The sequence below is a fragment of the Cryptotermes secundus genome, unplaced genomic scaffold (assembly GCF_002891405.2).
Source record: "Cryptotermes secundus unplaced genomic scaffold, Csec_1.0 scaffold52, whole genome shotgun sequence".
NCBI lineage: Eukaryota > Metazoa > Arthropoda > Insecta > Blattodea > Kalotermitidae > Cryptotermes > Cryptotermes secundus.
In genome coordinates, this window is record NW_019733835.1 from 272,304 (window position 1) to 292,027 (window position 19,724).

The 19,724-nt window shown below is 38.6% G+C and overlaps 2 protein-coding genes across 6 annotated transcripts in view; one reads left to right on the top strand and one right to left on the bottom strand.

Moving 5' to 3' along the window:
• The window catches only part of LOC111868180 (casein kinase I), an 80,310-nt gene extending 66,678 nt beyond the window's left edge, over positions 1 to 13,632 (bottom strand). For both annotated transcript variants that reach the window (XM_023858611.2, XM_023858610.2), the window contains exons 1-2: positions 13,389 to 13,632; positions 11,394 to 11,500 (exon numbers count right to left, since the gene is read on the bottom strand). In XM_023858611.2, coding sequence (XP_023714379.1) covers positions 11,394 to 11,500; positions 13,389 to 13,511 — 230 coding nt within the window. In that variant the 5' untranslated portion in view covers positions 13,512 to 13,632. The remainder of the gene's footprint in view (positions 1 to 11,393; positions 11,501 to 13,388) is intronic.
• Positions 13,633 to 17,660: 4,028 nt separating this feature from the next.
• The window catches only part of LOC111868185, a 32,135-nt gene continuing 30,071 nt past the window's right edge, over positions 17,661 to 19,724 (top strand). The window contains exon 1 of one of the 4 annotated variants that reach the window (XM_023858620.2): positions 17,661 to 17,905. The gene's annotated coding sequence lies outside the window, so the exon portion shown is untranslated. Of the gene's footprint in view, positions 17,906 to 17,960; positions 18,023 to 18,059; positions 18,273 to 19,724 lie in introns of those variants that run through there. The other 3 variants (XM_023858616.2, XM_023858618.2, XM_023858617.2) reach the window with 3 other exon arrangements.

Here is a 19,724-nt window from a genome sequence, read left to right on the forward strand (position 1 = left end):
GGCCCCAAATGTGGCGAAATTAGATACCTCTAAGGGTGAGGGCACACCAAGGAAACTGGCAACCACAACGCAACCGCAATTATCAGCCTGAGTTGAAAACATGTTACTGAATGGAGAAGCGCAAATCGAGGTAACAGCAACACAATTTCTTCAATTTACACTGCTCCATTCAGTAACATGTGTTAAACTCAGGCTGATAACAATTCTCGGAAATTGCGGTTGCGTTGCGGTTGCCAGTTTCCTTGGTGTGCCCTTGCCATAAGATTCAAATTAGAAATGAAAATAGTTATATTTACAGTTAAGGTATAAAATGTAAAGTTGTTTAATTAATTAAACAATTAAGCATCGCACCATGAAGACGTATGGGGGAGTGAAGTCATAGGTCCCACCATCCCTGACCTTGGCGCTAGATGGAGGTAAGTGGTCAGCTTCATGCCCCGGCCTCTTCACCCGGGTCCAGCCCCCGGTACGCACTCGATAGGGGACTGTGTACACTGTTAATAATTACGAAACTGACAGGGGGTCACGGAAAGTAACGCGGTGCCCGAGAGGGACACGGTTCCTAATTCTGACGGGCTGCATCAAAGTATCTTGCCGCATAAACTACGGTAAAATTAAATGTTACTACAGTGAAGTGATTACTGTGTGCTATGTGGGGAACACATATTCAAAATAATATCTATCTGTATTAAACACGCATCTTCCCTCATGACACACATCAATCTGATCCTGATCTGTGGCAAGAGTTCAATATGCTCCTGGTAGTGAAATGACATGCGACTTATACGCACTAAAAAGCAGGAATATTGTCCTTAGCTTGTTCTACATATAATTCTTTGTCGACAGACCAATAACAGGAGAACACGTCAGCTGGCAGTGGGCGCAAAGCACACTGGTTAACAATACTAATACTACTACAACGGTGGATTTCTTCTTCGCTAATTTCGGCATTCTAACCGGATGACAATGCCCACACTTCAGAGTTCCGTTACCGTTACAGAAGTCTATCTCTGCTTTCAAGCCAAGCCACGATACCTTCAAACGGGAAGCGGCCAGGAATGGAATGACATCGTTGGCTCTTTGCCGAGGTTACTAACCATAACCTTAGTCTTAGCCGACCAATTTAAAACGAAACGCGTGCCAACGCATACACCTTACGTTTCTGAAGGAGCCTTTCCGGTACAATATATTAAATTACTTTCCTAAATGTGTGTGTAAAAAGCACAACAGGTCACTTTTAATTACGTTTATATTACGTATATGAAAGTGTAGAATTTAAGTTTGCCAGACACTTTATTTCAACGGTACCTAAATCGGCCAGCGTATGCTAGCTTCACAATCAAAATTTTCGTCTCGAAAACACTTAAGTTCGGTAGCCGAGAACGATTTCTTGATGTATTCCCAATACTTTCAAACTTTTGACACATATAAAAGATTTCCGTTTTGGGGTCAGTTTCCATCGATCCAAAACATTCATATTTAATCTAGAAACCAAAATCTTGCCTGCTTGGGGTCTTTCCACACAAGGCTAACAAGGTGGCACAAATTATTCCCCAGTGACCAACCTAAATATGTAACTCTCGGGCTTTTGAAATTACTGAAACGGATTTGGTTCACATTTAGCTTTCTAAGATTACACGAGTGCAAGAAACATGGCAACCAGTATTATAAGTATGAACAAGACTATCCCAAATTTCGTGAAGCATAATGAAACAATTCAACCACTTAACAGTCCTGCCAATCTATCAACTTTACCGCCAAAGCTGACTTCCGAATGTTATCTACACTACTGCTCTTGTTAAAAAGAGAATAAAGTACTGTTTTCAGAAAGCCTGGTAGACACGGAGCAGAACCATTCTTAAAAAGCTAATATTCGCTCAGCCTGTTAATAAAAGTTTGCCACTTTTAGAACATCGAGATACATCACTGCGTTCACAAGAGCCCACCAGCGGACTGTACAACATTCAATGTTTCCAAAATAAATTTAATATTAAACATAATCCTCCCATCTATGTCTATATATCCCAAGTAGTCCCTTTCTCCTAAAAATTTTCAACAAACTTTTGAATGCAGTTTTCATCTACCCATCTCTGCTACTCATAAATATACTGCCCATCACATTCTCCCTACACATCCTACTAATGTTTGGTTTAGATTAGATTACATACCCTACCATTATCTAAGAATCAGGTTCACAAATTCTCAGCATTTTGTTCTCAGATTCCTCAATCTATGGCTATCCTTCAAAGAGACAGTTTCACATTCACATATAATGTTGTGCATATACATACAATAATTTGTATTAATTATGTTGCAATGTGTTTATAACATACTACAGCATATTTTGTTGTGTGATATGTTATATGAAAACATGCACTGTAACGTTTCTTGTTCTCAATAACAATATCAAAACTCAACAAATAACTTGCAGTCAACATGTATCACAGAGCTACACTGCTAAGGGTCACAATGCCCCCAATTTGTTTAGACTGTCACAGCTATTCTTGTGTGTGTTACTTCCAGCATTCCAATCTTGCATGATGCAGTCAGTTACTAGTTATCTTCCAAATTTTAGAAGAGAATGTTTCTCTCTTTTAGCTTACATGTAACTCTGTCACTGGGTCAGGCACATACTTGCATGAATTGAAATACAGCACTGAAGAAAATCTCATGAAAACAAAAACAGATCATTTTCTGTTAAAATCTTGTTTATACTTTCCACTTCCAATCAGTTTCTCTTTACTGCAGGTGGTTTTGTACTGCTTTTTACACTAAATTCTCCATTACATACAGGTTTCACTATATCCATATTTCTTTTAAGGCAGGTTCTACTGAATCTACAGGAAGGTTCATATCTGTGTTGAACGGTTCATGACTCTATGCGTCACGGCGACTAGTCCAATGCCAGCTGCAAAGCGCATATGAATTTTGCCAATGAATCACTATGTCTGGAAGCTGATAACGTTTGGAATTATGGGAGGTTATCAACTTTGTAGAATGCCTGACGCCATTATGTTTCACAGTGAGCAGTGCACTTTATGCATGGGATTCGGTTTATGATTTGTCAGCAGTGGGCAGCAGTTATCAGCAGTTCCATTAGCTGTTTGTTCTCAGAAACAATTATCCAGCAGTGTGTTGTGTCATGGTGCAGTATGCTTTGGAGCAACATGTATTTCCGTGTGACACCTATGTCAACTACAAATTTGCTAGAAAGCGTTAGCAAAAATTTAGACGTAAATTTCATGAAGAAAGAGTTCGCAGCAGACAAACAACTCACAATTTGGTGCATAAACTTAGAACAACAGGATTCTTATTAGACAAGAAACAAAAACGTAAGCACCAAATGCTGAGGAAAAGGTAAATGACATAAGAGTCAGACTTAAACATACACCTAGAAAATCACTGAAATGCCTAGCTCAAGAGACTGGAATGTCAAAGTCTACTACAAATAAGGCAACACAATTGCTGAAACTTAGACCCTCTAAAACAACAGTAATCCATGCACACTTGCAGTGACACAATCAGCTAGCAGTGTTCATTTTTGCAGTTTATTTCTGCAGTCTGCCATTGAAGGTGAGATCCATCTGCAAATGACAATCTTTTCTAATGAAACATAATTTCACCTGCAGGGATATATAAATACACACAAGAGAGTCACTACTGGAGTTCACAGAATCCACATCTAACCCATGAAGCCCTGCTCCATCCTGTGAAAGTTGGTGTTTGGTGTACTTTAAGTGCAAGAAAGATTGTTGGACCTGGGTTTTTCTAACAAAGCAATTAATTGTGAAAGATATGTACACATCAGTCTCAGGAAATTCTTTTCAGCAGTTTTAGAAAGAGAAAGATTCTATGGTTGGTTTCAGCAAGACTCAGCAATTGCCGACACTGCACATATGCAGGCTTTGTCCAATGTCCAGAGGGACAGGATGATCAGCTTCGGTATTTGGCAAACACATTAACCTGACCTTAATCCTTTTGTGATTTCTTATAGGGGATGTTTGGATGACAAAGTTTACAACAGTAAGCCCCAAATGGAAGGACATACAGTACAGTAGTTGGTTGAGGCACACTACTACAAGCTGGAAGGATGCAGGGTCAATTCCTGAGGGGTCACTGGATTTTTCAATGACCTAATCCTTCCAGCCATATTACAGACCTGGGATTAACTCAGCCTGTAACAGAAATGAGTACCACAAATCTTCCTGGGGGGTAAAGGACAGCCAGTGTGTAAGGCTGACAACCTCACTGCCATGTGAGAACCGACGGTCTAAAATGTGGGAGCCTCAACATCTCACAACCCTACTATAAGCCTCCACACTTTGTTACAAGGACAGCTTTATCCATTTTTTTTTGCTCCCAAACAGAAAAATTACAAGAAAATATTTATAGGGAAACTGCAAATATCCCTGCAGTACAGCTTCAAAGGGTAAATCAGAACCTCTTCAGCTGGTGCAAGAAATGTCTTATGTGTATACAGACAGTATTTTCAACACCTCCTGTGATCTGTGAATTGTAACTGCTTCATTCCAAATGTTATCGGACAACAGACATATTGATCTATCAGCAAAATTCATGTATTCCTTGAAACTGGAAGGGCACTGGTCAACAAAAGTAAGAACCTCTCTGTACTTTGAAGCATTTAACCATAAACCAGGCATTGCTCATGAAGGAATATGTTGATCATTATGAATACAAATCGAAATAGCATTCTTTATACAAAAATTTAGCTTCATCTGATTGCTAAGTGGCAAATTATTTTACACAATTCTTTCTTAGCTTTCTCTATGCCAAAGCATAAGCAAAAATTCACCATCACATTCATATAACATTAGTGCTACGAGGCTCGTCAACAAAGTAAGTTTCCCTGGGGCCGTTTACAGAAACAAAACATAATTTCATGGAAATATTTATTGCAACAGATACAGCAAATGTTCAGCTATTTTTCAACATAATCGCCACTGGAATTGAGACATCTGTCATACCGTGGGACCAACTTTTGAATACCTGTGTCGTAGAAGTCTGCCGCCTGGGATTGGAACCACTGTGTGACAACCATCTCTGCCTCTCTGTAATTCTCAAAAAGCTGACGCTCACCGGATAGGAATTTCTTGAGGTGTAGGAAAAGATGGAAATCACTGGGAGCGAGGTCCGGGCTGTAGGGTTGATGATTAAACACCTCCCAGCTGAACTCCTGCAGGAGACTTGCTGTCCGTCGAGCCGTGTGCGGCCTAGTGTTATTGTGCAGGAAGACAATACCAGCACTACACATCCCACGCCGCTTGTTCTGAATGGCCGTCACAATTTCTGCAGTGTTTCACAGTAATGCTCAGCATTCACCGTCTCATCTCTGGTCAGGAAGTCGACGTGGAGAAGTCTGTCTCAGAATACCGTGCACATCACTTTCTGCGCTGATGTCTGCTTGAATTTCGTCTTACAGGGAGATCCACTGTGACGCCAATGCATTGACTGCTGCTTGGTTTCTGGGGTAATGTGTGCAATCCACGTTTCATCACCTGTGATGATCCGGTCCAGAAACTCGTCGCTGTCATCACGGTACTGCTGCAGAAATGTCAATGCTGACTCCATTCGCTTTGTTTTGTGTTCTGGTATCAGTTGCTTCGGCACCCACCTGGCGCACAATTTCCTGAACAGGTGCTCTGTGACAATTTCGTGCAACAAGGAGCAGAAAATCTGCGGGACATGACTGCTGAGTTCCATAATTGTGACGCGACGATTCTCCATAATGCGTTCCCGCACAAGCTCCACCAGATCTTCGGTAATGATGGATGGCCGCCCACTGCACTTCTCATCATGCACACTTTGTCGACCTGCTGAAAACTGTCTGCACCAGCGACGCACCATCTGCTTGCTCATGACGTTAGGCCCATAGACCTGGCACAGCTGACGATGAATTTCGATCGGCGCTATGCTCTGTGCATTCAAAAACTTATCACTGACCGCACTTCACAGTCGGTGGGCGCTAGAATAAGAGCCTCCATCTTCAACAGCTGCAACAATGCTACTGTGGGCAACAATGCTACTGTGGGAACGCGGGAAATTCCGTTAGTGCATGCGCTATGCTACGTCATTGCTTTATCACGTACGCGCAGTCGCTTCGCGCAATATAAGGTTTGCTAGCTGTGGGACAAGTGGGAAACTTCTCCATGGCACGTGCTACGTACAAAGCACACTGGTGCAGATGTAATGTTACAGAATTGTATTTGGGAGGTTCTTGGTTCTGATTACAGCCAGGACAACAACAGTTATCATGGCAGGTTTTCTGTGGCTTCTCTGTCCCTCACGCAAATTCTGGGATATCATTTCAATTGGGCAATGACTGCTTCCTTCCATATCTTTTCCAGTTCATTACTCACCAATCATCCTACTGTTTGACACCATGCTGATCGAGATGCCAACGTCATAAAATAAACCACAATGAAGTAAATAAATATATAAAGGTTGACACCTTGAAAAAATCCAACCTTCTGAGAGAAATGCAAATCATTGAGATATAATTTGTCATCATTCCTGACCTGCCCTATCATTAGTAATAAGAAGTAGCAAACTGTTTGATGACCTGAATTGCCTGATTACTCATCGTCAACCAACCTCAGGCACATCAAGGTTTCTTGACGATCACTCCATTAAAGATATCAGGAAGACATTAAGGCATCAAAATTCAAGTATTACTTTTTCCTTCCTTCTCTGACACATGCACAGTATACACAGAAATGGTGGATTTAAGGTTCGCAGTGAAGTGACTATGAAGAGAATGGTCTTCTAGGTTAAAATGCCATATAGTTAACAGACAGCCCTCTTCAAGCTACACAGCGTTACAGCCCAGAAGGCTATACTCTTTATACAGTAATGTATTGTAGCAACGAAAAAAAACACACTTTAATGAAGATGTATATCCTGGGTACCCAAATCTGAATATGTACCTTTTTAAATACAGTGTGTTCAAACGAGATTGAAACATTCTTCCTGAAACAGCACAGCAGCTGTTTACTGTGTGACGATACAGGGAGCAGTTAAGGGGATTTTCATGCTTTGATGCTGACTCTCTCTAATAAAATAGAACTTACATACTAATTATTGTAAAAAGGTGTTACCGACTTACCATATTTGGAATTGACTTCCATGTGCTTTCAAGCATGCTTTACAGCAGGTAAACAAATTTTGGATAACATTCTCAAGTTTCAAAATAAATAATTTGCCACACACAAAAATTACTGTAAGGAAAATCTGTGTAATGAACTTTTCACTGGTTATTACATTCCAAAAAAAATCAAATTAGAGGAGATAAAATGCAACAAAGGAATTCTAGTCTACTACTATGACAATTCCATTAAAAATTATGCAACATGAAACTGCATACCTTGTTCAATGTATTAAAGCTTCCTAACTGGCATAAAATAACACCTCAACAACATTTCAATAAACGATACACCGAGTTGGTTGAGGCACTATGCTAAGCCAAAAGGTTGCAGGTAAATTCCTGATGAGGTCACTGGATTTCTTCAATTTACCTAATCCTTCCAGTTGCATTATGGCCATGGGGCCAACTCAGCCACTAACAGAAATGAGTACCAAGAATCTCTGTGGGGGTAAAGGGTAGCCAGTGAGTAAGGTTGTGACCTCACTGCCATCTGTGAACTGACTTTCTAGAAAATGTGGGAGCCTCGATGTCTCACAGCCCTATGGGCCTCCATGGCCTGTTACAAGGATAGCTTTACCTTTTTATACCTACACTATAAGCTGAACTGCAAAAGTGTATAACTTAAAATATGGAACCAATAATTATGGATGTAAATGAATATAAATTCCATACTCATAACAAAGACGCATCAATATTGTACCACTTTATCTGTTTGCGGCTTCCTGAAATTTCTCAAACACACAAACAAATTCAGTCTTAAACACCTCAAGCCTATAATGCCCTTATTTGTTTTATAAACGATTAAATTACACACTTCTTTCTTCTTAACAGTCAACAGAAACAACTCCCCAAATTATCCGCAATGGATGGAATTCTGATTTTTTCAGTACATTCAAAGACACGTTATTTTATGTTACCAAGAAATTTCATGACAGTATACCAATTCAGTGAATTATCATCATATCAAAACTTTCAACTACATACTGCAGTAATTTAGTGATCTCACCTAGATTAAGTCATGAATATAGCAGAAGAGGTTCATATATAAAAAAGAAAAAAAAAAGAGAAAGACCATGTAGACTCAGGATACAATCCATGCAGAGGAAGACTAAGGAGACAACAAAAAAGAGGACCTGAGATCAGTAGAGGCATTAAAACACCAAATCTGCGATGAAAACAAAATATTTACGAGCACCACTAAAGGTGAGGACATAATTAAAACACTGGGTAACAAAAAATCAACGGGCATTGACGATATTCCAGAGTTCATTATTAAAAAATGTCATCCTCAACTAGTAAATGCTCTAACATACATTATAAATCTGTCATTTTCATCTGGTTATTTCCCCGACCAAAAATAGCAAAAGTGAAACCCTTGTATAAGAAAGGTTGTACTGCAGATGTTCGCAACTACAGGCCAGTGTCATTAATTTCGGTTTTTTCTAAAATAATCGAAAAAATTATGCACAATAGACTTTTATAATTCATAAATAAGTACAACATAATCAGCAATAAACAGCATGGATTCTGCAAAGGAAAATCAACACATACAGCAATCACAGAATTTACAAAAACAGTTTACAAAGCACTAGATGAAAAAGAAATGAGTATAGGGATATTTTTGGATTTATCAAAAGCTTTCAACCTAGTAGATCATGATATATTGCTGAGTAAGATGGAAAGAATGGGAATACGAGGGGTTACACTAAGGTGGTTCCAAACATACTTAGAAAACAGAGAACAAGCGGTAGAAATTACATACAGATGCAAAAAAACTAATCGTAACATTAATTACCTATCCCGAAAGAGACCCATCAGCTATGGCGTCCCACAAGGTTACATTCTGGGACCAGTGTTGTTTCTGTTATACATAAACGACCTGGAGGCTAGCGTAGAACATGGGAAAACTACGTTCTCTGCTGATGATACTAGCATTTTTATAGCAGGAAATAGCGCTAACGAAATTCAAAGGAAAACAAATGAAACAATATACAAAATCACAAGGTGGTTTGAGAGGAATCGATTAACTATTAATAAAGAGAAAACAGTAGCAATAGCCTTCCATCATCCTCAAAAGCTACAACTTGAATGCCCTCCAATAAAGATTTATGACACAGTTATCAACTACACAGATCACTCAAAATTTCTGGGAGTCTGGCTAGATAAGCATCTAAGATCGACTATGCATACGCAAAACCTAGCAAACAACTTATGTAAAGTATGTTTTGGCCTAAGGGTAGTTAGAAGAGTAACTGGACTAGAGACTGTCCGCATGTTATATTATGCTCGTTTCCAATCTTTGTTATCATATGGACTGATATTCTGGGGCAACTCTGTAAATGCAAAATTGATCTTTAAATTACAGAAGAGAGCCATAAGAGCTATGACCCAGGTCCCAAAAACGACTAGTTGTAAACAAATTTTCAAATCATTACATATATTACCTCTACCATCTTTGTACATATACGAAACTCTAATATACATAAAATCCAATTCGAATGAATTCACAACCAACTCAGGATTACACTCATACAACACAAGGAAAAAAGATGACTTGCACATCATCCCATGTAATACAAGTCTATGCAAGAACAATTTTAACAATGTAGGACTTCGACTGCTAAATCATCTGCTACGATATAGTAAAGAAATATCGGTACTATATAAGTTCAAAAGCGCTTTGAAAACTTACTTATTCGATCACTGTTTTTATAAAGTGGATGAGTTTCTCTCGTGTGAGACAAACACTAATCAATTACAACCACATAATTCACGAACAATCGGTTTTGGGAATCCCTACTGCGCAGTCTTCCTTTCTTTCTTCCAGCAACCAAGATAACGAAGTCGGAGATATATATGAATGGGCTATTCTGGAGAGATTCCAGATACCAAGAAGGGAGAACAGATGTAATGAGATGTTGCAGTGTAGAGTCTACAGTGAAACGTTATACCAGTGGTATCACCAAATTCACCAGTATTATCTCAAAGGCCGCGCCATAGCTTAAGTGGTTAGTCGCTGGCTTCCCACCGCTGCGGTCTAGTCAAGTGGGATTTGTGATGGACAAAATGGCGCTGGGGCAGGTTCCCCATGCTGGTTCTCATTGCAACAACTGCAGATAGTCACTAATCACTCCAACATTGATGCTTTATAATCTCATTACTGACAGTGCCATTAAATAATCAACTTCAATAAAGAAACTCAAATAGAAGCCCCTAGCAAACATCTATTTTTGCTACCTGCGCATCATCAGGAAGCTGTCAAAATAATGCTCTTAATTTGAGCAACAAAGATGGACTCAGTCTGNGTAACAATGATCTATAGAGACGAAATAAATACATACATATATACATCATGTGGCTCTAAGGATTTTGGGAACAAAGTGAATGGCTTTTACATAAAAAGCAACAAAAACTATATTTATTGTTTGTCTATGATTCCTTGTCACATTAGGAGAACTATAAACCAGCTACAGCTCTAAAACAGTCTGAATATACCTGAACAATAGTATTTTCAAAGTGTGTTTCAATCCAATCATTCACCTACATGCAAATACTGTGAGCATAATTAGCTCAGGAGGAGCCTGGAAAATTGAATGGCCCCTTTGTACCTTGTTTGAATATGATCCTCAATGAAGAGTCTTGATGTTATGTCTTTAGTGAACAAGTAAATACATGGGTGAACTCATTCTCTGCCACACACATAAAAACCAACAATTTATGCTACCAGTTCTAATTGTAAATAACTGACATAAAAACATTTCTACACCTCACCCCTTTTAAAAACAATATCATAGTAACGACACCCACAAAAGATTGAAACAAAAAGGAATATAAAAATGTGTAATATCTTCTGTTTGCAAGAGTACCATTCCTCCTGCACCTGTATTATCAAACAAAAGAAAATATATCCCAAAACATTAGAATGCAAAATACTTTCTCTAAACATAACCCCTCATAAAAATCCAGCCTTTTAAATGAGATTCTTTCACTGACAATTTGTTCCAAAACCATGCATAAACTCAAAAACCTAAAATATGATATGAAGAAAAGCATTAGAAGTAAATGTGACCCACTTATACAAACTGTCTCACATAAAATGATCTCATAATAATGTCTCGAGCATCATAAAGAAAAAATCTAAGTTATTTGAAACAAAAAAATAGTGGCCTCAAAATTGATATGCAACCAAACAACAACAGATGAATAACACAACGAAGTATAAATATCCTACCTGATATGTGGAATTCCAACACCACCATGTAGAATCTTGTACAGTTTACTTTCATACAGTAATTGTGGATGTCTTGCTCTTATTGACTCCAGCTTCACAGCCACTTCCTACAAAACAGAAATTATGTAGTCACTTCCAGTGGCTGCACAAAACACTATTGTCACTTAATGTCCGATCCTCAGACTCCACAGAATATGCAATTTTCAATTCAGATAACGTTTCAGAAAGCTTTAACTTAAGAACACAGCAATCACATAAAATATTTTGCAATGATAGCAATAAGCAATTCTTTGGTGAAACTCACATAACATAAAAGACATTTCAAATAAAATCTGTAGACATTAAGACAGTATACATATCAAGCTATGCAACTATTTTTTACATAACGAACCACTGTACAAAAACTGATAAAAGTTCTTATATAAGTTTGATGTAGATCGCCTATACCACATTTCATATAAATCTGTACTGCAGTTTCAGAGATGAAACAATGAAGAACAGGCATGATTGCTGCATTATTCATTCATCTTACACATTTCATACATGGCACAAAAACAAGATATCCTCTCACCCTTAACTACATTACAACAATTGAGTTTCAGGCACAATATTTTGGGCTGAGGAGATATTAAAGCAGGCATATATAATAATTCTAAGAACAAGCAGAACAAGTTCCTATAAACTGTAGTATCAAATGGATTGAAATGAGACAGCGAAAAAGAAAACTTCAGACTTTCTATTAAACATCACATTACTGGCTTCCTGTGTCCATTGCTCATTAGGGTGAAAAAAAATTGAGGACAAGTATCAAAATTAACTGATGAATTCTAAACACTATAAGTATAGTGTAACGAATAACCGTAACATACAATACCAGTAAACTTACTATGCACAACTTTTCGCAAATGGAAGGTCATAATACCTATGCTAATAAGATAAGTCTTTTAAGTAAACAAATGCAATTAGCTTACAGCCCAGGTTGAGAACTTTTCTTTGTTTGAATTTCATAACAAATTCCAGTGAGAGGTCCTATAATTACACACCAGAACAATTAATCAGGGGTCTTATAGTTACTCACCAGTACAATTAAAGCACACAAAATATATTTTAATAAAATAATTTATAGCAAATTATGGTAATTTCTGTGACAAGTTAATATTAACTTCTGCCAGAATGATAAGTTTTTGGCTGATATCGAGCTATTTGGCAACTTTTGTTTAATTTTCTGCTGAAGGAAGACGTAAACTATGTATTCCACTGGCGAACTGTCACTCATGCAAATACTTCTAAAGCAGAAATGCTGAAAGAAAATCTACATCACATACCATTTACACACTCCAATTAATGACAAATACTATACAGTGGTTTAAATCGCTACAACGGCTCTTCATGCACTGCTCTTAGTTTTTTCGGGAAGAACTGTTATCAAGGCTATACTCTGTAGCTTTCTCACAAGGCTATCAGCTGCTTAAGCATTCAAAATACCATTTTCCTTTCTCTGACCAACAAACACAAATATTTTACAATATACCAACATTTCATACTACACTGCTTTCACGTACAGTTACTATAAATTCGCACACAGCTAACAATTCTGAAATTCATCTCAAGTCTTGCACATCCAGACCACCTTGTATGACACACTTGTCTCCACATAATTCTATGTAAACGAAACGCGAATTTCACCATAATATGTATTTCTTTTCTCATTACATACCTACAAAAATACACACACGGGCCTTCTTATTTACTGACCCACATTACAATCTACTCGTCAACCAGCTGAAAATTCATAAGCAGATATTAAAAAAAAAAGGGTCACTTGGATTATGGCTGCCATACATCACTTCGAAAGTGTAACTGTAACAGCAAAGCAGATATATCCCCTTTGCCCCGGAAAACAGGCTTTGATATAACAGGATGATGTAAATACATTCATAAACACGCTTACTATCCGCACAACAGACCAGAAAAATCAGATGAGAACTGAATTACCTCTCCATTTGTGACGTTGATGCCCAAATATATATCACCAAAGGAACCACTACCGATTTTTCGCACTAAGCGATATTTTCCTCCCACAATAAACTCTTGTTTTCCCAGACTTGAGGCTGCCATCTTGAAATTTGAAAGTCTGAAATTTAGAAAGCTAAAATTAACAAATTTAAATCAATAATATACACACTACCACTTCCACCAATACACCGACATCTCTCTCCCAATGACTGACGTAGGAACAAAGCAGCTCAAAGCATTGTGGGTCGTCATCACATGGACTACGTACTCAAAGCAAAGACAACAATAATTCATTCTCTCGGTTAAGCGAAGAGTTAATAGAACCTGAATATATATATAGTCATTATTAAATACTTGTTTCAAGTGTTATATATAATCTCTTTCTTGAGAAAAGTATTCAACTTTTTAACAGGTACAGGAAACAAAACGAAAGACACAACCGGAAGATCATTATTTTAGTCAAATCCAAAATTTCGCTTTATGAGGCAGGCGGTTTGTCACGTTTCGTCAGTCGTCTGTGGCTATAATTTATTAGAGAGGCTGGAGAGCTCTTCATTCCGTATAGGAAGCGTTATAGCATGTTTACTGGTGCAATGATTTTATTCTTTAATTGATGAAACTGAGACTCAATAATACCTGTAACATATTTTGAAGCCAGTGTTCTGATGTTCATGAATATTTCATGCAGAAGTTAATTCACAATACGTTAGTGCATTCCCACGCGGGTTCCTCCAAGCTCATCGAATTAATTGAAAGTTGTGGTTAACACGACAGTGATTATGATTGTTAATTCAGGGTTACAAATGACACGGTCTTTTTTTTTTGTCCCCCCCCCCCGNTACAGCCCCAGTGGGCCTAGGCCTACCTCCATGAACTTCTCGGTTCACTTCGGTAGACACGGTCTTAGTGTATCTTATTTTCCGAGAAACTATTTTCAGTGCCTAATGCCATGTCCGACGACACTTATAGGAAGAATCTCGTAACGACGCTCACAGGCCCGAGCAGCAGTGCACCTGCTTTGTCTTTATAATATGTTTATTATTCTTTGGGCTTTTTAATTTATTCATGAGCGTTTACCTAGCCCAGAAATATCAGTTCCACACCTATACTGCCGTCTGGGGGTTGTGACGCGGTGCAGGACGGTCACCTACACAGTAGTGTGGTAAGTGGATACTGTTTGGGAGGACGCGCTACTGCAATCTATCCTTAAGAAAGAGGCTGTACGTTCCATCGAAACGTCAATACATACCTCTCACATAACACGGTGTTACTTTCCGGGAAACGGTAATATTTTTGTCCTAATTACAATTGTTATATTTCTATTTGTCTTCTCGCCATCTAAGAACTGTACTTCGTCTGCACGACGGTTTATCTGCCTTTTTATTTCGTTATAAATTTCTTTCAAGGTTTCAATATATTGTGAATTTTTGTACAAAGTCAGGTTCGGTTTGTCTCTTCTTTGTCATGTAGCCGCAGTGCTCTTAAGTACGCTGTTCGATGTGTAAGAAATAATGCATTTCTGCGGCAATGCATTATTTCCACTGTTTCAACAGTTCGTTGCCACTGTTATTCCTAGGCAACGATCTGTTGGTATTCGATTTGTCACTGTGGGAACTCAACAATTTCATTTGTAGCCGTTGCGCAGCGATGGACGACGTATAACACGTTACAGTATATTAATATTGAGTACAATTAATATTTTAACAACCAATCAACCTGTCACAGGTGTGACATATATATAATAGGTATATAAAAATACGCGCGTATTCGAATGCAACGTTGTGTCAAAATTTGAAAGCAATCGGTGAAGAACTTTCGGGGATTTAAGATCCCGAACAAACGAACATTTTACATTTTTATTTATATAGATATAAATATATATATATTTTTTTTTGCTACACCAAACAAATTAATAATATTCAAACGAAAGAAGAAGAAATAAATGTGATTCGAAATCCACTCCTCAGAAGCTGCACGTAATGTCCTTGACACAAACAAATTATGGTGTGGCCACACAGAGCGCTACGCTATGTTCGCTACGTACGCTACATACGCTGTGTACGCTATGTTCGCTACAACGCGTGGCCACACAGAAATCTATGTTTGGTACGAAACTGCTCAGTCTTGAATGAGATGTTGGTCGATCGTGTGCCCGGGGGGGGGGCAACGATGATTCCGACGATGAGCTTTTGCTGTTACTTTCCTTGTGTAAACGTAAAAGGAAGTGGGTGCATGACGTGAACTTAAGAAGAACAAAGTTTGCTGAATTTCATCATCAGATGAAGCAGCTACGTGATGATGAAGTTAAATTTATAGAATATTTCCGAATGAATGGGGTTGATGAAAATATTTTAAGTTCTTCACTTATAGATAAAAGAACAATGTTTGTGCATTACCTGGTGTATTCAATTCTCCAGAAATCATGTCCCAGGCATTATCCTGCATGTTCTGGTTCCGTTATTCTTCTAACTCTTTGTTCCAAAAACATGAATACTTCCTTTCTTCTTCAATTAATCCCACCAGTGTCATTTTCATCTAAGCGAATACTGCCCTGAATGATACGTAACACGTGTTGTAATCAGTGGGAAATTACTGAGGCGCGCAGCTGACACCTGGAAGCGAGCCCAGTGCGCATGCCCGTACAGCGCGATGTTTTAAAAATATAGCCGAGAATCAAACACTCTGCGACGCAGCTAACATAGCGTACGTAGCGTACGGAAGTCTGTGTGGCCAATCACATTGGCTATAAAGGGAGATATTTTTCTGTTCGTATAGAGAACGTAGCGTGCGTCGCGTGCGTAGCGCTCTGTGTGGCCGCACCTTTAGACAGTTAGTTACGCGTCTAGCCGTTCGTGGTTTCCACAAGATCTGCCAATCGACTGGCTACCATCTCCCAAACGAAAACCATCGCTGTCTGATTCAGAATGCGGGAGGTACCAAATCATAGACTGGAAGCTGACTAAATCAGTGACCACTTAAGAGGTAGAAAACTAAGGTACGTTGTGCATAATTTACAGTGTCCGTGTGTGTGTCTGTACACAACCGCAGTCTGGGAATCACACATCGATTTACAAGGGTTGGACAAAATAATGGAAACACTACAGATACTGTAGGTGTTTATTAACATGGTGTTAGACGAGCTGCAATCCTAGAAACGGTCTCGCACAAGTTTAGAACAATCCATAGAGGAATTTTATTCCATTCTCCCTGAAGAACATCTTCAAGTTGTTTTAGAGATATTGGAGATCGGCATCTGTTCCTCATTGTAGTTTCTAAGCTGATCAGAGCGGTTCAATGATGTTGAAATCTGGTGATTGTGCTGACCAGAGAAGATGTTGAAGTTCGCCTTCATGCTCTTCAAACCATGGCTGAACAGTTCCAGCTGTGTGAATGAGGGCATTGCCATCTTGGAAAACTGCTCCGTTGTTCAGAAATAACGTCTGGATAATGGGATGCACCTGATTACCCAACCTTTTTACGTACTCCCTTTCAGTGATTCGGCCATGAAGGATAATAATGGAACCAACAGAATACTACGATATTGCTGTCCAGACCACCACAGAACCTCCCCCGTGTTTCACTCTCGGAACCAGGCATTCAGGATTATAAGGTTCTTTGAGCGTTCTCCAAACGCAAACTCTTCCTAATGTAGGGAGCAGCGTGAAGGACGACTCTTCTGACCACATCACCTGCTCGTTTCCAGTTGTCAGATGTCCAGGTTTTATGGTCGTGATATAATCTGAGCATTACCATCCGTAATTGGAGTTTTAGCAATTGCAGCCATACTGTGAATGTTGGATCTTTGGAGCTCACGTCGGACATTTTTTTTTGTGTGGAAATAGGGTCTTCAAGACGAATATTCAGCTCTGCTGTCACCTGTGCTGAGGTAATGTTGTGAATATTTGAAACAGTCATTCTCATTTACGACGATCCCTTTCTGCCAATGTTGATTTCCGCCCACCGTTCCTCTTCGCCGATATTTATTTATTTATTTATTTAACCATGATTCGTGTATGTGACATAACCTTCGAAACCGTCGCTCTCGATACACCTAATAATGTTGCAGTTTTTGTCACAGATGATCCACCTTAAACGATCAGTCCTCTTTCAAAATCGGACAAGTCTCCCACTTTCCGAATCTTTTAAACGTACCGCCTCGCAATATAGTCACCAATCCATTGAAACGAGCACTAGAGAGTGGTAACAAACGGAAGAAGACTCAGTAATGTCAACTGAAGTTTTCCGAATGTAGCCAACACAGTCTCTATTAATCACTTTATTATTATTATCATTATTACTGTTATTATTTTGTCTAGCTCCTGTATGTCGATAATCTCTAGATACGAAATTTTGCTTCATCATTGCAACACGTCGAAAGCAGCAAAGTAGAGCCTAAAAGCGTTGGGCGTGATCCGTCCGGTATCTGTGATATGATTATCAGTGCATATTATTAGAGCGTTGGAGGTTGGTGACACGTAGGTGGTTACCTCTTGTGGGTGAGTTCCTTTTTCATCATACAAAGTAATTTATGTATTATTCATATTATATTAGCAAACTACATGCGACGATGTAAGGTTTACAGTATAATGTGTATGTGAATTTGTAGGCAAATGGTAATAACAACTGAATTAACTTAGAAAAATAGATATTCCATGTGATCTTGCCTAGAAGATGAGATTCAACTGGTGGGGATTTCCCGTTTTGAACTGTTTTGAATTTGTCCCGCAGTTGTGATATTAGATTTAGTGTATTATTATTGCAAAGTTTTGTGTGCTTAAGACGGCGTTACATGCACCATGTACATGTAGAAGAAAGGAATATGTGTTTTTGGTGTTTCGGCGTCAGACCCAAAACTTGAAATTCGTAAGCATGATAATTTTAATGTGTTATTTGAATAATATATAGGATACACTGTTTCGTCTAATTATTGGAATGAGGCTATTAAAATTATTATGAAGTAGGCCTATATAAATTCACCTTATTTACATATGTAACTGTTTTTAAACAGTTTTCATAATTCTTTCTTGGGGAAAACTGTAGTTGCTCGTGCAACTTCCCAAAATTGCCCACTTATGTAATATTTAATTTTAGTTAACTTTAATATACTGTAAGGTTGCTGAGGCCCCATTAACGTTGTAATTTGGTGTGCAGGTTAGTTTCTTGTAATGTATTTTGTTCTTGGGATATGTTCTGTAGCTGTACTGTACTTCAAAATACTTTTGGAATGGGAAATATTCTGTATTTGTAAATACTTCCAGAATTGTGTGTATTTTATTCTGACTTTTCTGTTCTGCTTTCTAGCACGTGGGATCCACATGTATTCATTTACCAATTGCTAAAGTAATTTGAAATTTTGTACTCTTAATTGTGTTTTCTATTCACTGTGGTGGATGATGTTATGAAGTATGATATGCATATGTAGGGACCATGATATAGCACAGGCAGTTAAGCATTGGGTTCCCACCATCAAACCTCAGGTTCAGTCCCAACTGATTTCATGTTTGAATGAAGCTGGATGAAGTGACACCAGAGGAAGTTTTCCTCAGGGTTTCTCCAGTTTCCTGTGATAATCATTATACCTTCATTACCCCATATTTATTTGACACAGCCCCCAGAGGTGTGCAGTCGCCCTGACCAGGTAGCACACAGTGATATCCTCAGTTTTTAAGTCTGAGGTGTTAACTCTGACCAGGCACTTGGCTGGTTATTATAATAACAGGCATTCTTACTTCCCACAGACAGCAAATTTTCCATTGTCTCATAAATTTCCAAAACTTTCTTGATGTGGTGAAACTTTGATCCTTTATTCATATGTGCTTTAACAGTTTGCTGTTCAGAAAAACACAAGCAGTTGTCTTTATGTCTTTAAATTGTGTAATTGAACATTGGAACAGTATTTGGAGTGTATAAAAAACACAGCTGTGACATAGAATTGATGGTTTACAGTTGTAAAAAGGGCAAGGTTTGCAAGGGCAAATAGTCAACCAAGAATTTTACATCTCTGTAATCAGGTGTATGCACAAGGCACTTCGACACTGTCATCATGACCTGTGGGCACCTTGACATTGGACTTGTTGCATGACAGTGCAAGACCATACACAACCCTAAGTGTTAACAGATCTCTCGCTAAACACAACATTACTGTGCTTCAGAATCCCCCACACTTCCCTAACCCCTGTCCATGTGATATCTTTCCCTTTCCACGACTGAAAAAAAAGACACTAAAAGGATGGTGTCATGAGAATATAGAGGCTACTGAAGCGGTTGTGACAGTGGAACTCACAGCCATACCGAAAGAAGCATTCACCAGCTGCT